This window comes from Carassius carassius, chromosome 41 (assembly GCF_963082965.1).
Source record: "Carassius carassius chromosome 41, fCarCar2.1, whole genome shotgun sequence".
In the NCBI taxonomy this organism is placed as follows: domain Eukaryota; kingdom Metazoa; phylum Chordata; class Actinopteri; order Cypriniformes; family Cyprinidae; genus Carassius; species Carassius carassius.
The window spans coordinates 25,233,528-25,251,285 of NC_081795.1; the positions used below are offsets into that span (position 1 = coordinate 25,233,528).

The 17,758-nt window shown below is 41.9% G+C and overlaps 1 protein-coding gene across 1 annotated transcript; it reads right to left on the bottom strand.

The window, feature by feature from the left end:
- Positions 1-3,256: 3,256 nt before the first annotated feature.
- Positions 3,257-5,923, bottom strand: LOC132123080 (uncharacterized). The gene is made up of 4 exons (XM_059533621.1): positions 5,255-5,923; positions 4,728-4,880; positions 4,028-4,129; positions 3,257-3,603 (listed from the first exon to the last, which is right to left on the bottom strand). The coding sequence occupies exons 1-4, from the start codon at positions 5,912-5,914 to the stop codon at positions 3,295-3,297; spliced, it is 1,224 nt and encodes a 407-aa protein (XP_059389604.1). The 5' UTR covers positions 5,915-5,923; the 3' UTR covers positions 3,257-3,294.
- Between the last annotated feature and the right edge of the window lie 11,835 nt (positions 5,924-17,758).

The window sequence follows — 17,758 nt, forward strand, 5'->3', positions numbered from 1 at the left end:
ATATGCAATTGTCAGGGATTTGGATTTTTTGCCAGATGTGTTTGTGAGTTGGTGTATCCCGGGGCGTGGATATGCACTGTGGATATCTGTGGCTGATTGCTGAATGTGAATCATCTGCTGCCAATCAACTCATCTTCCTCCAGTATTTAAACTCTGGGTCTTCAGTCATCTTCTGCCAGATTGTTCAGTCTGCTTATGTGGCAGGGGCGTAGCCATCTTTTCAGAAGTGAGAGGGACAGGAATTACACACACACACACACAGAGAGAGAGACATATATATATATATATATATATATATATATATATATATATATATATATATATATATATACCATTACGATATAACATTTCTGTAAACTACATAGCCTACTAGTTAACAGTTTTTAACAGTAAGATTTTTTTAATGTTTTTAAAGAAGTCTCTTCTGCTCACCAAGCCTGCCTTTATTTGATCAGCAAAAGCAGTAATATTGTCAAATATTTTTACTATTTAAAATAACTGTTTTCTATTTGAATATATTTTAAATGTAATGTATTCCTGTGATCAAAGGTGAATTTTCAGCATCATTCCTCCAGTCTTTAGTGTCACATTAATCAGAAATTTGCTGATTATCAATATTTAAAACAGATGAGTAAATTTTTTTCAGCATTCTTTGATGAATAGAAGGATCCGAAAATCAGCATTTATGTGAAATAAAAAGCTTTCACTACATTAGACACTATATCATTCAAAAGCTTAGTCAGTGTGTATGTATATATATATATATATATATATATATATATATATATATATATATATATATATATATATATACATACATACATACATATATATACATACATATATATATATATATATATATATATATATATATATATATATATATATATATATATATATATATATAGTGAGATTTATGAGCTCTGTCAAATAAAAAGCAGTAAAGGTTTCAGTTTATGTGTATGCCTGCATTATTTTGACGGACCCATTTCAGAATTTTCTATATATATATATATATATATATATATATATATGTATATATATGTATATATGTATATATATATATATATATATATATATATATATATATATATATATATATATATATATATATATACACATCATTTTACAAGAGATTTCTATTTCAGATAAATGCTGCTCTTATGAACTACTGTCTATTCATCAAAGAAACCTGAAACCTGACTTTTGGGAATAAACAAATTTTATTTGCATCATTTTTAGTCTGTGTTCTGCCTTTGGGTCCAAAACTGGGTTTGGTTACAACACCAATAGCCTATATGAGACAGCCCATGATCACTAGATTTTATACAGGTGTTACTATAACGATTTTGTAAAGGGTGATCAAATATTGATAATGTGGAAGTTACTGCCTTTTGCCTTGGTATGACTTCTCACATTTCGCAGACAATGAAAAGGCAAGTTTGAGTTAAAAAATTGTTTATTGTAGATAATGTTCATAACAAAAAAAAATCTAATTGTTAAATTTCCAGTGTCCTACTTATAATTAATTTGGCTGGACAAGTAAAAAACTTTCACACTCCAGGGAAGTATTGTTGTGCTCCCTCCCTCAAATATTATGGAAGAAAAAAAAAGCTCCACACCCTTTTCTGTTCTTCTTGATTACTGTAACAATAAAAACTCCATAATTATCGGGAAGAAGGAGGCGGGAACCGGCGGACAATCAAACTGAATCTTTAATTACAAAATAAATACAAAACAGTGCAGCAGCCCCTCATGGACGACTGCCGCGCACAATCACAAACACAAAATAAATCCAGGCCTGGTCCTTGTCCTTCACTGTCGTCGCTCCTGTGCTATCTCCTCCGTGGGACTCGAAACCGGTGGGTCGAGCAGGTGTTGCTCATTTCTCAATCAGTCCACCGGCCTCGTCCCATTCCCACGGCTCTCGGCCCCGCCCCACTCGTCACATACCCCCATCGCTCCTCGCCGGCCGGGTGGTACTCCCGAAGTACTGCACTCTATTCAGCCAGACCAATGTCCTGCTGCTGACGCGAGTGATCTGGTCTTGTTTGGAGGGACTGAGGAACACTGTAAGAAAGAATACACCATATCTACTCAATAAAAATGAGGCAACAGATTACAAGCAATATTATTAATTAAATTTCACAAGGTTTGGTATTGAGTAAATATTAATTAAATGAGACCCTTAATAGTTATACATTTAATATAAGTAGATTTTAATAGAAAACAGTACAGAATTAATTATAACCTAAACAAAAATATTGAGTTGATTTGAAAAAGATAAACTCCCTAATGTGTAAATAGTACTAATAAAAATTAATTAGATTCTACATATCATAATTGAGTAATCATCATCTACATTAATCTGCACATTGATTTAAATTTAATCAATGCAATTAATTAAATCTAAATATTTCTTTCTTATGAATAATATGGCCCAGAAAGTACAAAATTTACTCAAATAAGAATTTTATTAACAATTCACTTTTGTGCTTTAGACACATTGTAGCACATCATTGAACACTGCAACCACAGTCTCATTTCAAGCCAGAAGATGGATCTTGCATTTCAAACCAGACATTTGAAAAGGACAGAATGCTGACTTTAAACTATTTTGTAAAAACAAAAATAAATGACATACAGAATGCTGATGTGTCCATAAACCTGTTTCCATGCTTTATCACCTCACTAAGCCACTAAATTGAGTCAATAATGATCTTAAAGAAAAATCCTCCAGACGTGCATGTACCAAAACAAAAGCAGAAAAGTGTAATTTGTACGAAGTAAAAAACATTTTGTACCTTGAACTAGAAATCTCAATGACATTAATGGGATAAGAGTCCAAATCAGTGCTAACTTACAAACATAGGACTTTCAAATGTGCAATTCCCAAGCTCTGTAGAAGCTAAACATTGTGTAGCAAAACATGTAAACTGCAACTACGGTCTCATTTTCAAGCCAGAAGTTTGCTCACGCATTACAAACCAGAACTTTGAAAAAGGACAAAATGCTGACTTCAACTATAAAAAAAAAAAAAAAAAAAAGCAATGAAGATCTTAAAAGGAGAATACGCCATAATGGCATGTGCCAAAACATAAATAATAAAAGTGCAAATTGAACAGAATAAAATACATTTGTACTTTGATCTTACAACAATTGAAATGGCACGACATTCATGGGACAAATCAGTGCAAACTTAAAAACATAGCACTTTCAAATGTGCAATTTTCAAGCTCTGTAGAAGATGAACATTGTGTAGCACAAAAGTCTGCACGGCAATACAGTCTCATTTCAAGCCTCAAGTTTGCTCTTGAGAGACTGGACTTTACTTGAAAGCTTTGAATCATCCAGTTCCAAGAAAAGTTTTTGGAAGACCTCAAAGGTGTACTTTAGCTGTGTGGGATAATCAAGATTCAGCGCGTAGGTCAAGCCAAGGAGGACAGAGCAAGCCCTTGCAATATCTCCAAGTCCTGTGATGACTTCCACGCCCTCTATGACGATCCCAATGTTCTTTGGGCTGTTGCTTGTAGAAGCTCCAGGCTTTGGGGTCACAGTAATGGCCATTATGAGCTGTTCAAGTTCCTCCAAGTTCTCAGTGTCCTGCAACATGAAATTTTAAAACGGTCAGAAATATATTGCAAGCATATCACATTACTAGAAAATAAATTCATTATTGTTTTCATAGCTTATAAATCTATTTTATTAGATTTTATTTTCCCGCAGGCCTTGGTGTCAAATTGGTCTGTTTTGTTTTCTTCTCCACTTTGATGTTTTTGTACAGGGTCCATGCAGGTTACAATAAGTCAAATTCAAGACCTTTAAGACATTTTAAGACCATAAAGATGTAAATTTAAGACCTACACGATGCATTACCAAAAAATATTCAGATCAAAAAAATTCTGAAGAAAATCATCATTAATATTATTTACAGATAAAGGTCACATATCTAGATCAAGCACCTATACATGAGAAATTAAGGAAATACGGTCCTTGAATTAAGTTAATGTAAATTAAGTTCACCTACGTTGAATTCTTTGATGAGATGTCCCACTTGTTCTCCAAGGTATTCTATAAGACACCGGAGAACAACCTCTCTGGTCCTCTCAATCGAAGAGTGCACCGAGTCCTTGGGGAGGAATGCAACAACTGATAAGTCAATCACTTAAAAAAAAAACTGGATGTTTCTGTAATTTAGAAATGTAAACACATGATGCCTATCAATTCTGATCATACTTTACATGCCTGTTTTACTTAATGTATAAAGCTTCGTCAGACCACAAGGCAGAGCTTCATAATGGCTTTAAAATAGAAAATGTACTGTTTATGATTTTGTGATAATCCATTAGCCCTTCCACACATGCACTGCAAGCCTGAAATTATAAATACATCACCTGAAGGGGATGAATGTGTAAGCACAAATGTTCGAATCTGACATTAAATGGATTTAACCTGGACAGCTCTATAGTACAAAGTCTGTGTCATTTCTGAATTACCCCATGTGTGAATACAACAGTGAATTATCCGGAGGATTCAAAGTGAGCGATTGGAGGTATTCAATCAAGATCAATTTGTAAAACAAAAAGCAGCATCTTAAAGGCATGAGCTGTTATTTTTTCCTTTTCTAAAATAGGGCAGCAGCTCTGGAGGACAATTGTCTATCCTTATTCATATAATTAGGAAATCTTATGGAACAAAGCTACTTCTAATTTTGAAAGTTACTGTACCTGCAGCAGTTCCATTATGATCTCCAGTCTTCTTCCAAGTGCTCCACCTTTGGCACGAAATAGCATCAGTAGCTTGGGAGTGTGACGGTCTAACGCAGACATAAATTCCGGTTCCAGAAGTACAGTGGTTGTTCTTTGAAATTCTGCATTGATCTGTAACAAAAAGGCAACAATAGAGACAAAGGTATCACATCCGTTCTTAGCCTCTTAAACCTCTTTCATATAAATTGACTAACATTCAATACTTTTTGCCACTGTGAGAGTACTGAAGTCCCCCTCCACGATATTTGTATATTTGAACATTCTGGAATTGTAAATGAGGGAGAGTTAGATGTAATTTTAAGGATTTAATGACATTACTGAAACTTTATGGAAAAAAACATGTTAGACAAATTATTAATCAAAGTAATAGTATTTTTTTACATCTTGAAGTCAATTTGACAAAATTATTTGGAAGCAATCCCTTACAGGGTCGTCAGTTTCACATTTTCATTGTTTCTTAACAGGAATTACACATTCCAACTTACTTGAGAAGGGTCAAACAGGGCAGGCCAGCGGTCCTTCATGGCTCGAACAGTTGGACACAGATTGATGATTTCATGTCGTCTGAGGGCAAATGTTTTGCTCATTTGATCTTTGACTACATTTTCGTTGTTCTTCTTTTTTGACTCTGTGACCAGCTCTTCCCTTACTTTCTCCAAGCTCTGCTCATTTTCACCAGCTGGGTAGGGTGGCAGATAATTGACCTCTGCCCTTTTTGCCTTTTTTACATTTTTTGCAGACTTCCTGTCAGCAGGGCATTTATGTTTTAGAGCATTGCATGTAACATCTGGAATACCAAAGCCTCTTAACTTGGTTCTGTAGTTAGCCATCTTGTATTTAATACTATTCTGCCAACCAATGACGCCTGAAGAGCTGCCTGGATCCTTGAGACATGGGTGTGCCTTGATAAGCGCTTCAGCGACAGAAAGACGATTCTGGAGTGATGGATAGGGAGTGTATGTATAAATGGACTGAGCTAGCTTTTCAAGTATATCGGACTTGATGTTTGGCATAGTCAGCAGTGTGCCCTCTTTTCTATAAACTTCATTTGCTCTTTCAAGAATCATTTCGGTTTCAACAGAGAACCGTGGAATAATGAAATCAGTTGGCCATGGTTTCTTTTGTAGGCTGCTGCTTGCTGACATGATGGCTGAGCTTTCAGATGACGACAGGAGTCTTGTACAGTGGAACTTGTGGAGGCAGGATCATGGGATTGCTCTGAGGTGAAACTTTCATCGTAGCTGTCATTAAGTGGTAATGGGTATAAACTGAGAACAACTGGATTGATTGTCACAACCTTAATTGTGGCCTTGTGTCTAATTTCAGCAGTGGAGTTGAGAGTAAAAAAGTCACCAAAATCTGGATCTAAATACTGCAGGCTGAAGTCGTCGGTTATACTTAATGTCAGTTTGATGGCCAAGTTCAGCTCCTCCATTGTCTCTGGTATTCCGGATGGAAGAGTCAGTTTCTCTATTCTGTGCCCAAAAAGGACCTGGAGCATTGCTGAATCCATGTCAGGTGGCCTAGTGAGAAGAAAATAGTCTTTAAAAAAATAAAGGTTATACCTCCATTAAGCACCAAAATTACTCAAACCCTCAAAAACAAGTGATGTGTGGGCATCCGTTATTTGTAAATAAGCCAATTCACAAAATCACAAACACCCTACAGTTTATGATAGAGGGAAAAGATAGAATCTACAATGTACAACAAATGTAACGTTTCAGTGTAACCACACGCATTCCTGCAATTGTGTAAGCTGCAAGTGGATAGACATCTTGAAGGCTGAGGTGGTGAACAAGATTCACTTCATTACAGGTCTCCAACAGAAAAGATCTGAGGTGCTCCAAGTACCAAGCATTGAGTTTCTTGACAATGAAGTAAAGGCTGCTTTCCAAGATCAACATCTGTATGATCTCTACAAAGTCTGGAAGCCCTCCTGTAGAACCATACGTCAAGATCATCCCAGCTAAATACCTTGTTCCATGGTATGTCAAAGTGTTTGACATCTGTACACTTGTTAGATGTGGAAACAGTTTCTTGACAGACTCCTGGATGTCAACATGTAGTACTTCCAAAGGCAAAGATGACACTTTACTGGTTACCAGGGCAGGCTTAGCCATATTTCTTTGCCAGTTGTAAGCCATCATCAGCTGATGTTTTGTTAAAAGTGACGCCAAGACATTCCTGAAATTGCTTGAGAACCTCACAACACGCTTGAAGAACTTATGCTTGGCCTCAAAGCGCATAGTCCACAGTCTAACTAGAGGACCAAATGCTTCTATGAGCGCAGGATAGTGCTCCAAAAAATGGTGTTTGGGTGTCAATCTTAAATCAGGGAAAACTTCTTGCAGTCTATGACGATGCTCAGATATTTTTTGGTCAAGATAAGCAACACTTTCAATGGAGTGGAGAGGGGCCACAGAGAGCTCTACAATGTCCTTAAGGGTCATGAGAATTTGCCACGCTGGATAATCAGAGGGTATCCTTGGGCCAATGAGTAGTGGCAGTGACCTTATGAGTGCCCAGTTCTCATGACCATTTCCTCCTATAGTACCACGACTACCAAAATTTACTGGGATGGGTTGAGGGCGGTCAAGATTGTCTGTAAACTCAAATGGAAATTGCTTTATTAAGTCATTAACTTCTGATAATGTGAAGTATTTGTTCTTAATGAAAATATTCAGACAGTGTGCTAATTCTTTAGGGACAATGCCTTCAAATAGGTCGTGGAGTATATCAGGAGGGTAACCTCTAACAAAACTGAAGTGACTCAGCTTCTTAGTCAGTGGGCAAGTTTTCTTGACTCCATAGCAATGAGGCAAGGTGGGGTCATCTTCTAGAGTTCTGAGATGCAAGTTATGAGTTTCCTCAGTCCGGGGTGGAAATTCCCCACAGTGTACCTCCTTTTGAGAGTATTCAGATTGAGATCCTAAGCAGAACCTGCAAATGTAAGGACCAGTGAAGTTTTCAACAAGTCCACCAAGAGAGTGTGCACCAAGATTGTCTGCTGCCACACAATATACAGTGCCTTTTATGTTCTTTCCAGCACAGGCAACAAAAACTCCTTCTTGTTCCAAAACAGACAGATCTTTCAAGAGAGGCTCTAAAACAATACCATAGCCGAATCGTTTAATGTCAACGGCTTTGCAGAGAATGGCCAAGTTTATTGCAGAAAGAGTAGAGCACAGTCCAGGTGGTACATTTGCCAGGATCCAATAAACTGCAGTGATCTTGTGTTTCTTACGTGACGTCCCTAAAGGGTTGCAAACCTCAAAATCATCAGCATAGAGAATTAATGCTATTCTTGGTTCATCCACAGCAAAAAATGGATTTTGTTTGAAATTTTTCCCATCTTGAAATGATTCATACTGAGTGGATGAGATTTTTTTTTTCAAAACCTCATGTGCAATATCCTTATTGGTCAATATATGCTCCAAGGTCTGAAGAAGGGGCACATATTGAAAGCTGAGATTCTCCTGTGAATCAAGGATGTACTTTACTTGCTGGACAAATCCAAACTGTTTTTTGAAATACTGTCTTCTCTTATACACAGAACCAAAGGGCCCATCTTCTCCCAGTGCCTTGCTTGTAGGGTGTGACTTGCATATTTCCAACACCAATTCGTTAACAAGGTCCTCCTCCACAGCACAATTGTACTTTTTCAAACTTGTATCGACAAGCTGACGGATTACTGGAGCAGAAGCGGTATATATAAAATAAAGCTCCTCAACAAAATCATCAATACATTTTCCAGAAACGTTGTGTACACTTTCCAGCTTCAAGAGAAGTGAGCCAATTCTTTGGTGAATTTCTTTTGATATATCCACTGTAGGATTTATACTGGTATCACTATCATCACAATCACTATCACCTGGGGGTAAAGGATCAGTTTCATTTGGTAAAGTTTGGTGTTCACCAATGACATTTGGCTTTAAGTCTTTAAGTGAATGAGGGTTGTGCTTTCTGCTTTTGTGCACAAAAAATGTTCCATATATATTGGTCTTAAATGTACATCCAACAAAAACACACTCTACGGTTTCATGACTCCTTAGATGATTCCCAAGGTGTTGGAAATATTCTTTTTCAGTGGGATATTTAGCGGAGCAAATAACACATGTGAAAGAGAGGACTACACCTGGCCCCTTAGCTTCATCCTCTGCATGATACCTTGACAAATGTGTGTGGAGGGCACTTAATGTTTTAAAGGAGCATGGACAATAATAATCAAGACAAGGTACCGAATTTCCAATCTCAAACGTCCTGTGCTGTAGTCTGTAATGCTACAGAAGATCACCCCTTGTTGTCGCTCTGAATCCACAGACTTTACACTGCCATCTCATTTGGCTGCACCTAAGGAAAACAAAGTTTTAGATATGAGAAGTGCCTTTCAGTTTCACATTTCTACAGATAAAAATCATCCCTGTGTGAAAAATTAAATGAATTCATGCAAAATATTTACATATTTAGATAAATCCTGGATTTTTTAATTGGGGAAAAGGAGTTGAGGTCATTTTAAAGGATTAGTTCACCTCAAAATTAAAACTTCCTAATTATTTACTCACCCCAATGCCATCCAAGATATCCATGTCTTTATTTCCTCAGTGGAAGAGAAATTAAGTTTTTTGAGGAAAACATTTCTGGATGTTTCTTCGAATAATGGACTCAAATGGGCTGAATGTTTTGAAGTCCAAATCAATGCGGTTTCAAAGGTGTTTTAAGTGCTTCAACGGGCTGTGGACGATCACAGCTGAGGATTAGGGGTTCATCTAGCGAAACGATCGGTCATTTTCTAAAAAAAAAAGATTATTTACATACTTAAGCACAATTATTCGTCTTGAGCCGGTATAGGAAGCACCGGGAACTATATCTTCACTGAAAGGTCATGCTGTGGAAGTGCCAATAGATAGAAGTACCGTTTCTAAACAGTGGGGCGGTACTTCCGCCAGCGCCTGCACTGTTAAGCATGACCTTTCAGGGATGACGTAGTTCCCGGTGCTTCCTATTAATATATCATTGCTTAAAAAGTATATAAATAATTATTTATTTTTAGAAAATAACCGATTGTTTTGCTAGATGAACCCCTAGTCCACAGCCCATTGAAGCACTTAAAACACCTTTGAAACCGCATTGATTTGAACTTGTTTTACTCAAAAAACTTAATTTCTCTTCCACTGAGGAAATAAAGACATGGATATCTTGGATGGCATTGGGGTGAGTAAATTATAAGGACATTTTCTTTTTGAGGTGAACTAATCATTTAAAGGATTTCAATGATATAATTTAAGTTATTTTTTGTGGAAAACCATATCAGAGAAATTATTATTCCAAGTAACGTTAGTCAAAAAAAAAATTATAAAAAAAAATAACCGGTGGCAGAGTGCTCTGAGACACTGAAGTCCTAGATTGCTATACCTGCCCCACGGAGTCCGCTGAAGGCGCCGAAAGCACAGAAGTTCAGGCTCTAAATCTAAAGTCATGCAGAACTCCCCCAAAAAATACACAAATTGAAATAAGCCTTCAGGACAAGTAAAATTATGATATTTTAAAGAATAAAGTGACGGTAGGGGCCCCTGTTTGATTCAACAACTATTTTGTGTTTAAATTTGGACTTCTTTAGGTAAAAATGTAACTTAAATGACTAGCTAGCTAGTTAAAAAGACATTCATCACCAGTCATCTTTATGTCAAATGGCCATTTCTTCCAATGGAGTTCAGCTCTCGAAACTCCAAATATCCAAATACAGTATTCTGTTACTAAAATGTTTTCAGAAACTTTTAGTTTGACGTTACAGTTTGGCTGTAAAATGAGAGAGTCTGTGCCATCTGAATTTGAATTCCTCCCCTCCTGCTAGTTACGTTCGCTAACTAACTTAAGTGCTAGCCGCTATGGACGGACATTACCACACTAAAATTAACAGATTTATGCATGGAATGAAATAAAATTGCGGCTCTAAAACGTAACACTGTTAATAGACTGACTTCACGTGGATTTAGCTAAGTTAACTTCACATTTGCAAGTTGCAACAAAACAGTGAAAAAACAGAGAGAAGTTACGTTACCTGCCCCGGGAAGACGAGCTCCACACACGAGAAGTAAAGCCACGGAACTGCGTCAAGTGCCGTCGGAAATATACGAAGCTCTTCCAGCGATAACCCCAAATATTGTTCTTTATGGAACCTTAAAATTAAACCCAATGTACTTATTTACGCAATTTCATAAAAAAATACTGAGGATATTATATTAACACGCAAAAGACCTAGGAACCATGACAGTGAAAATGCTAACACACATCCTTCAAAATAAAAGTTTGACTTCGATACATAAGAATTCTTCCAAAATGTATAATGCTGTTAATATTACAGCGCAACAACATCACACTATAGCCTTCCAACAGAAGCCAACTTGGTGTTGCTGCTAAGTCTCTTTTTCTGTGGTAACTCATTTTATATTGTAATATACCACTACATGCGTTCTTCTTACTAGCCCAGTGATAACAAAATAAGTTTTCTTACCTAAGTCAACCAGTTAAATTTTGCAAGATGAGCAATGTAGAAGAAAACGAACATTCACTGTCTGTAGCCTAACGTTACTCTTCAAATGTCTTGTAGGCCAGCTGCCTTTTTTAAAAAAAAAAGGCGCACTTTGACAGGAAGTGCTTTTCAATTAAAATTTGCCTGATTACATTCATTTGAATTCACTCAATATTCTCTCCATTTGGGATTAGGTAAATATAATGCTTAAGTTTTATTTAACTACAACGGGTAGGTTTTATTCCAACCATTTTTATTTGAAATTTAATTAAATATTTGCCTCAAAATCATAAACACAATTATATTGAATACATTTTAACCAAAAACATTAATTCAAATCTACATGACCACAGAATCATTTCTTACAGTGAAGAACTGCTAGAGGACAGCATGTCTCTAGCTGCTACAGGATGAAAGCGAGCTCACGCCGGCTCAGCCCCTGCGTGCCTCGTTTTCTCCGCCCAGAGGGGATTCCCCAGTCCTCTTTATTCAGCCAGACCAATGTCCTGCTGCTGCCGTGAGTGATCTGGTCTTGTTTGGAGGGACTGAGGAAGAACTGCTAGAGGACAGCATGTCTCTAGCTGCTTCAGATGCTGAGGAGCTGTCTGGCTCGCCGGACCCCGCCCCCTCTATGTTATCTGAGCCCAGCCGCATGAAACTCGGGATGGACGCCGAACTTATTCGCGTTCTCTCCAGGGCAGTGGATGAGCTGGGTCTGGAATGGTCTCCTCCAGAGGAACCATCCCATAGCCATCTGGATGAATGGTTTCTGCCGGGGCGCCAGCAAGCCTCTCGTCAGCGAACCGCCCCATTCTTCCCGGAGGTCCAGGACGAGCTTACAAAATCGTGGCGTGCCCCTACTCGGCGCGCCCCTACTCGGCGCGCTTGCGTACTTCATCTTCATCTGCCCTCACCTCGATTGACGGCACTGAAGAGAGAGGATACGAGCTATTGCCGCCGCTGGACGAGTCTGTGGCCGCGCTTCTCTGCCCGCCCACAGCTATTGGATGGAAAGCCAAGGCCAACCATCCGTCCAAACCCTGCCGTATGACGTCGGCGCTCGCCGGGCGTGCTTACTCATCAGCAGGGCAAGCAGCCCTGGCGCTCCACTCCATGGCATTGCTACAAGTCTTCCAGGGCCAACCTCTCGCCGCCACTGATGAGTCTGGCCCAGATGTCACCACGCTCAGGGAGCTGAGAAGTGCAACAGACTTGGCATAGCGTGCTACCAAGAGCACTGCCCAGCCCATAGGCCGCTCAATGGCTAACCTGGTCGTCAATGGCTAACCAAGGATGCTGACAGAGCCCAGTTCCTGGATGCGCTGATCTCCCCCAGCAGCCTCTTCGGTCCAGCGACTGAAGTCATCCTGATCTACAGGAAAGAAAGAGGGGGGGGCTAAGTCTCGCTGCGGCTGGACCACCCCCCCAAACTGCCCTGTGTGTTTTGTCGTCCATCTCCAGGTGTCGACGTAGTTGTTTTTGCTGCAAACAATGAGCCCTTTTTAGCGCTAAAACTGCGCTTTGCTGTTTGGGCGCTAAAAAGGGCCCATTTTTTGGGGCAGTTTTATTTTGTAAAAAACACACTCTTTCACAAAAAGAGCAGTTTTCCTCACACAACACTCACAAATGCTATGTCCCCACACGGCAGACAAACACTCGACTTAATCCAACCTCTGTCCATCCCGGCTCACAATGGCAAGCCATTCCAGGGGTATCAGATTGGGTCATGGGAATAATGAAACACAGCTATTCCCTTCAGCTCGCACGACGACCACCACGCTTTCGCGGGGTGGTCACCACTTCGGTGCACAACGAGAACGCTCACGTTCTTCGTGCCGAAGTAGAAAATCTGCTGGTGAAGGGAGCTATAGAAATCGTTCCCCCAGCACACCATGACTCAGGGTTTTACAGCCATTACCTTCTAGTTCCCAGGAAGGATGGCGGGCTGCGCCCCATCCTGGATTTAAGACATCTGAACCATGCCCTCATGAGATGGCACTTCAGAATGATCACGTTGAATCAAATCCTCTCACAAATACGCTCAGGGGATTGGTTCTTTTCAGTGGAACTGAAATACACTTGCTTTCACATCCAGATAGCCCCCCGTCACAGGCCGTTCTTGAGATTTGCCTTCGAGGGTGTGGCTTACCAATACAAGGTCCTCCCCTTTGGGCTGTCTCTGGCGCCTTGCACGTTTACAAAGTGCATGGATGCGGCTCTCTTCCCTCTCAGGCAGAAGGGAATCTGCATTCTCAATTACCTTGACGACTGGCTAGTTCTAGCTCAGTCAGAGGGGGAGGCATTGGGTTACAGAACTTTGCTCCTCAGCTATCTGGAATGCCTGGGGCTCAGGGTGAATTTTGCCAAAAGTTCGCTGTCCCCCAGCCAACAGATATTGTTTCTGGGAACAGTGTTAGATTCAGTTACGATGAGGGCAACAATGGTGAAGGAGCACACCGCGGCTCTACAGCAACTCGCGGCCTCTTTCAAAATAGGTGCTTCTCGCCCCCTAAAAACATTCCAGAAGTTGCTGGGCCTTATGGTAGCAGCATCGCCGGTGCTGGAGCACGGGCTGCTATGTATGCACCCCTTCCAATGTTGGCTGAAACCACGTGTTCCACCTCATGCGTGATGTCACGGACGCCTGAATATCAAGTCAGGACTGCATTTCGGCCCTGACCCCTTGGAGGAACATGCAATGGATGGAACGGGGTGCCCCGCTTGGTATGGTTTGCAGAAGGAAAGTGTTCTCCACAGACAAGTTCAACAAAGGTTGGGGCGCGCTGTGCAAAGGGAAACCGGCTTTCGACCGATGGTCGAAAGAGGAGAGCAGGCTCCACTTCAACTGCCTCGAGATGATTGCAGTTCAACGAGCCTGCCAGAGCTTCCTGTCAGACCAAAGAGCCACCACGTGCTGGTCAGATCACTGATTCCCCAAGTAATCAGGGGGGTCAGGGACCAGAGATGCAGGGTTCTTCTTGTAGCCCCACTCTGGGAAAATCAGCACTGGATAGCCGACATGTCACAGATGCTGACTGCGGTCCCATTGCCCGTTCCTCTGAGACGGGACCTCCTTTCTCAGGCGGACGGAACGATTTGGCATCCGCACCCAGAGATGTGGTCTCTGAACCTACGGGACTCCCTGAGCGTGTGCTTAACACAATTTCAAAGGCTAGGGCTCCGTCTACACGACGCCTCTATGCCTCCAAATGGTCTGTGTTCTCCACATGGTGCTCAGACCATGGTGAAAACCCGACCTCCTGTGATGTATCTGTGATACTGTCATTTTTACAAGAGCTCTTGGAGAAAGGACGATCCCCCTCCACGCTCAAGGTCTACGTAGCAACTATAGCGGCGTCACTCGCCCTTATAGCAGGCCAGTCGGTGGGCAGAAACAACTTAGTCGTCCGATTTATGAGAGGTGCCAGAAGGCTTCATCCGCCTTTCCCTCCCACTGTCCCTTCATGGGACCTGAACACGGTACTGAGAGCCCTAAAGAGGGCCCCCTTTGAACCGCTACAGTCCATAGGCCTTAAGGCCCTGTCGCTAAAGACTGCTCTGCTGTTGGCACTAGCGTCTGTAAAGCAAGTGGGCGATTTGCAAGCACTCTCGATAAGCCCTAATTGCTTAGAATGTCCGTATGAATATAGTTTGTTAATCGTAGAACGGACTTGCATTGGTCTTTTTGTGTGTGTGCTGTGCTTTTCTCACCGACAGTGAGTCAGGATGTTCCAGTCAACCAGTCCAGCAGTCCACAGGGGCCACCTCTCGACATGGTTGAAAGCAGTGACGACCCCCTTCCTGCCCAAGGACGCCAGTACCCTGCAGCACCCAGAGCAACTAGACACTGAGCTAGATGAACTGATGGCACACGATCCAACCCAAAGCGACTACTACAAAGAACTCGCCAGGATCCTCGGAAGCCTACTTCACATTCTCGTCGCCCAGGCACGGCTCAGTGAACGGAGCAACATCGACCTTGAACAGCAAGCAGCAATGCTAAAGCTTCAAGCGGAGGAGGCCTGGAAGGACCAGGCCCGAACCCAGAGTCGCCTTGATCAGCTCCTCCTCGACACCCAAAACCAGCGCGAAGAAAGAGGACGACACAGATCCAGAGCTACAGAAAGAAGTAGAAAGACTTCACAATGCAAGATCTTCGCCTCGACACAGATAAAAGAGAACAGCTGGAGAGAGAAGCCAGAAAAGAACTCAACAAAAAACTCCAGCAAGGTGACGCTCTCCTAAAAAGAGCAGAGACTGAACTGAAAGAAAGAGACTCTAAAACCTGGGCCTGCAAAACAAACTTGCAAGCGGCCCGAGCTAAAATCAACGAGCTTACTCTGTAGAGAGACGAGCTCCAAGATGAACTTGACACTGTTCACACAGAACTGAAACAATCTCACAGATTACAGAGTGGCTGGATCGGAGAAACGCACACCACAGAGTTTCTCACGGCCCGCCCCTCCAACCCTTTCAGCCAAGAACCCAGAGCTGAAAAACGGGGTGTAAGCTCACGGCTCAAGAAATCACCAGCCAGCTTACAAGAACACCTGTCAACAATGGAGGGGGGAGAACCCTTCCAGAGAACGCATGCCACTAAACCCTGCACGGCTCACCAAAAACTTGATAAGCTAAGACGTTCACGCTTATTTACAAGACATTGACTTTCACTTGCAAACTGTCACCAACGTGACAGATGTGAACACATTGTACCTTTTAAACATCACGTCCAGCCATGATGTGCATAGTTTTCTGGATCGTCAACCAGAGACTGTCAAAGCGGACAACCAGCAACTGCTACAAACTTTGATTCTTGAATTCTCTGATCGAGACTCAGACCATGGGCTCCTTATTGCTATGGACCTCAAACAGGGCCGACTTGAAAACCCACAGACTTTCTATAGTCAGCTACGAAAAGCCTACTTCAGAGCATGCAACAAACCAGGTATGGAACAGGATGTCGACTTAAAAACTCTGTTCCTCCGAAACCTACATGCCAGTTGGAGTTTTCATCTCAGAGTCCCAGCGTGTCCGCGTAACATGACTACACAAGAGTTACGGAACTTAGCCCACAAAGCTTGCACCAAGCAAAAGACTATTTATGAAAAGACTGTGAAAACCCCCACAATCTCTGTCTCTGAGCACTGCTTGGACTTAACCCTAGAGGGCGCCCCACAACACCACAGTCACAGACCTTTTTACAGAAAGTCAATACCGTTCCAAGCCAGCAGAGGGCAACACAACCGTGGTGGTGCTCGTCCAAAGCACCAGAGCGAGCGCTCTGAAAGATTCTGGGACCGGTGACCCAAAAAGAGCCGATCCCCACCGTCGTGGACACAAAGCCCCGACAGCCGGCAGTGGAACCACTCTCGACATGACACTGGTAAGCTCAATCCTGAGCCCACGTCAGAAAAACACAGGGCAGCCACGTCTGAGACAGCAGAGATCCTGAAGATGCTAAAAGAGCTTCTGTACATGAAAACTCGCAAGGAAGACAAGGAAGAATGACCAGACATCTTATGTCTAAGCATAAGAACTGAAACCAACACCCTGTCTAACTGCCATCTGTATAAGCCAAGCACCCAGAACACTGCTCGTCATCCACAGACCACAGAGCTAACTGTCACATCACAAGGTGACAGCATCACCCAAGCTCCACAGCTGACAGCTGCACACCCTGAACGAGACAGCACAGGTCCTCACACCAGGTACCACAAACACAAGGTAGCAGAAAATGCTGTTTTGACTACCTGCCTTCGCAGCGAGCTACGGTCCTAACCACCCATCGATCGTTACACCTGCCCCGATGCCAACATTCCTGGGCAGCCTTGTCGAAAAGGGGGTGGGCCGAAAAGGAGTGAGCATGGAAGACCTGATCGACACCGGATCAAACCTTACGGTGATCTCATCTCACCTTTTCAAAAGACTCCAATTTGAAACTAAGAGACAAGATCAAACTCTTACACCTCAAACTTGTGAACTGAATGTACAGTCGTACAGCCAGAATGACATCTGGTTTGAACAGGTTGCTTCCATTCACCTGATAATCGGTCAGATGAGTCTAGTAAATCCTATTTATGTCTCACCAATGAACACTCATGCATTTCTCATTGGCAAACACCTGCTAGACCACTTTGACCCTTTACTGAACTTCAAACAGCCAAAAGACTTTGCTCAAGTGCGAGAACCTCTTTCCGTCCAGCCACACAGGTTGCCAGAGCCAGACTGTCAGGTCACAGAGGTCACGGGAACTCCCACAGAGCCAGACTGCCAGGTCACGGAGGTCACGGGAACCCCAGCAGCCTGCCATGGGTACACAGCCCCGACGGCAGACCAAGGCTCAAGTTCACTCCTCTGCACCTTAGTCAACTAACAGGGTACGGTGGTACCAGCTTACACCAAAGGGGTCGCTGTTCGGCTCAACATGCAATGTGGTCAAACCTTAAACCACACGCTGTGT

Excerpts from the sequence above, each read along its gene's own strand:
- LOC132123080 (XM_059533621.1), bottom strand. The coding sequence starts at position 5,914 with ATGTCAGCAAGCAGCAGCCTACAAAAGAAACCATGGCCAACTGATTTC. Across the intron at positions 4,130-4,727 it reads TCATAATGGAACTGCTGCAG|GACTCGGTGCACTCTTCGAT; the intron begins GTACAGTAACTT and ends TTCCTCCCCAAG. Across the intron at positions 3,604-4,027 it reads ATCTCATCAAAGAATTCAAC|GACACTGAGAACTTGGAGGA; the intron begins GTAGGTGAACTT and ends TTCATGTTGCAG.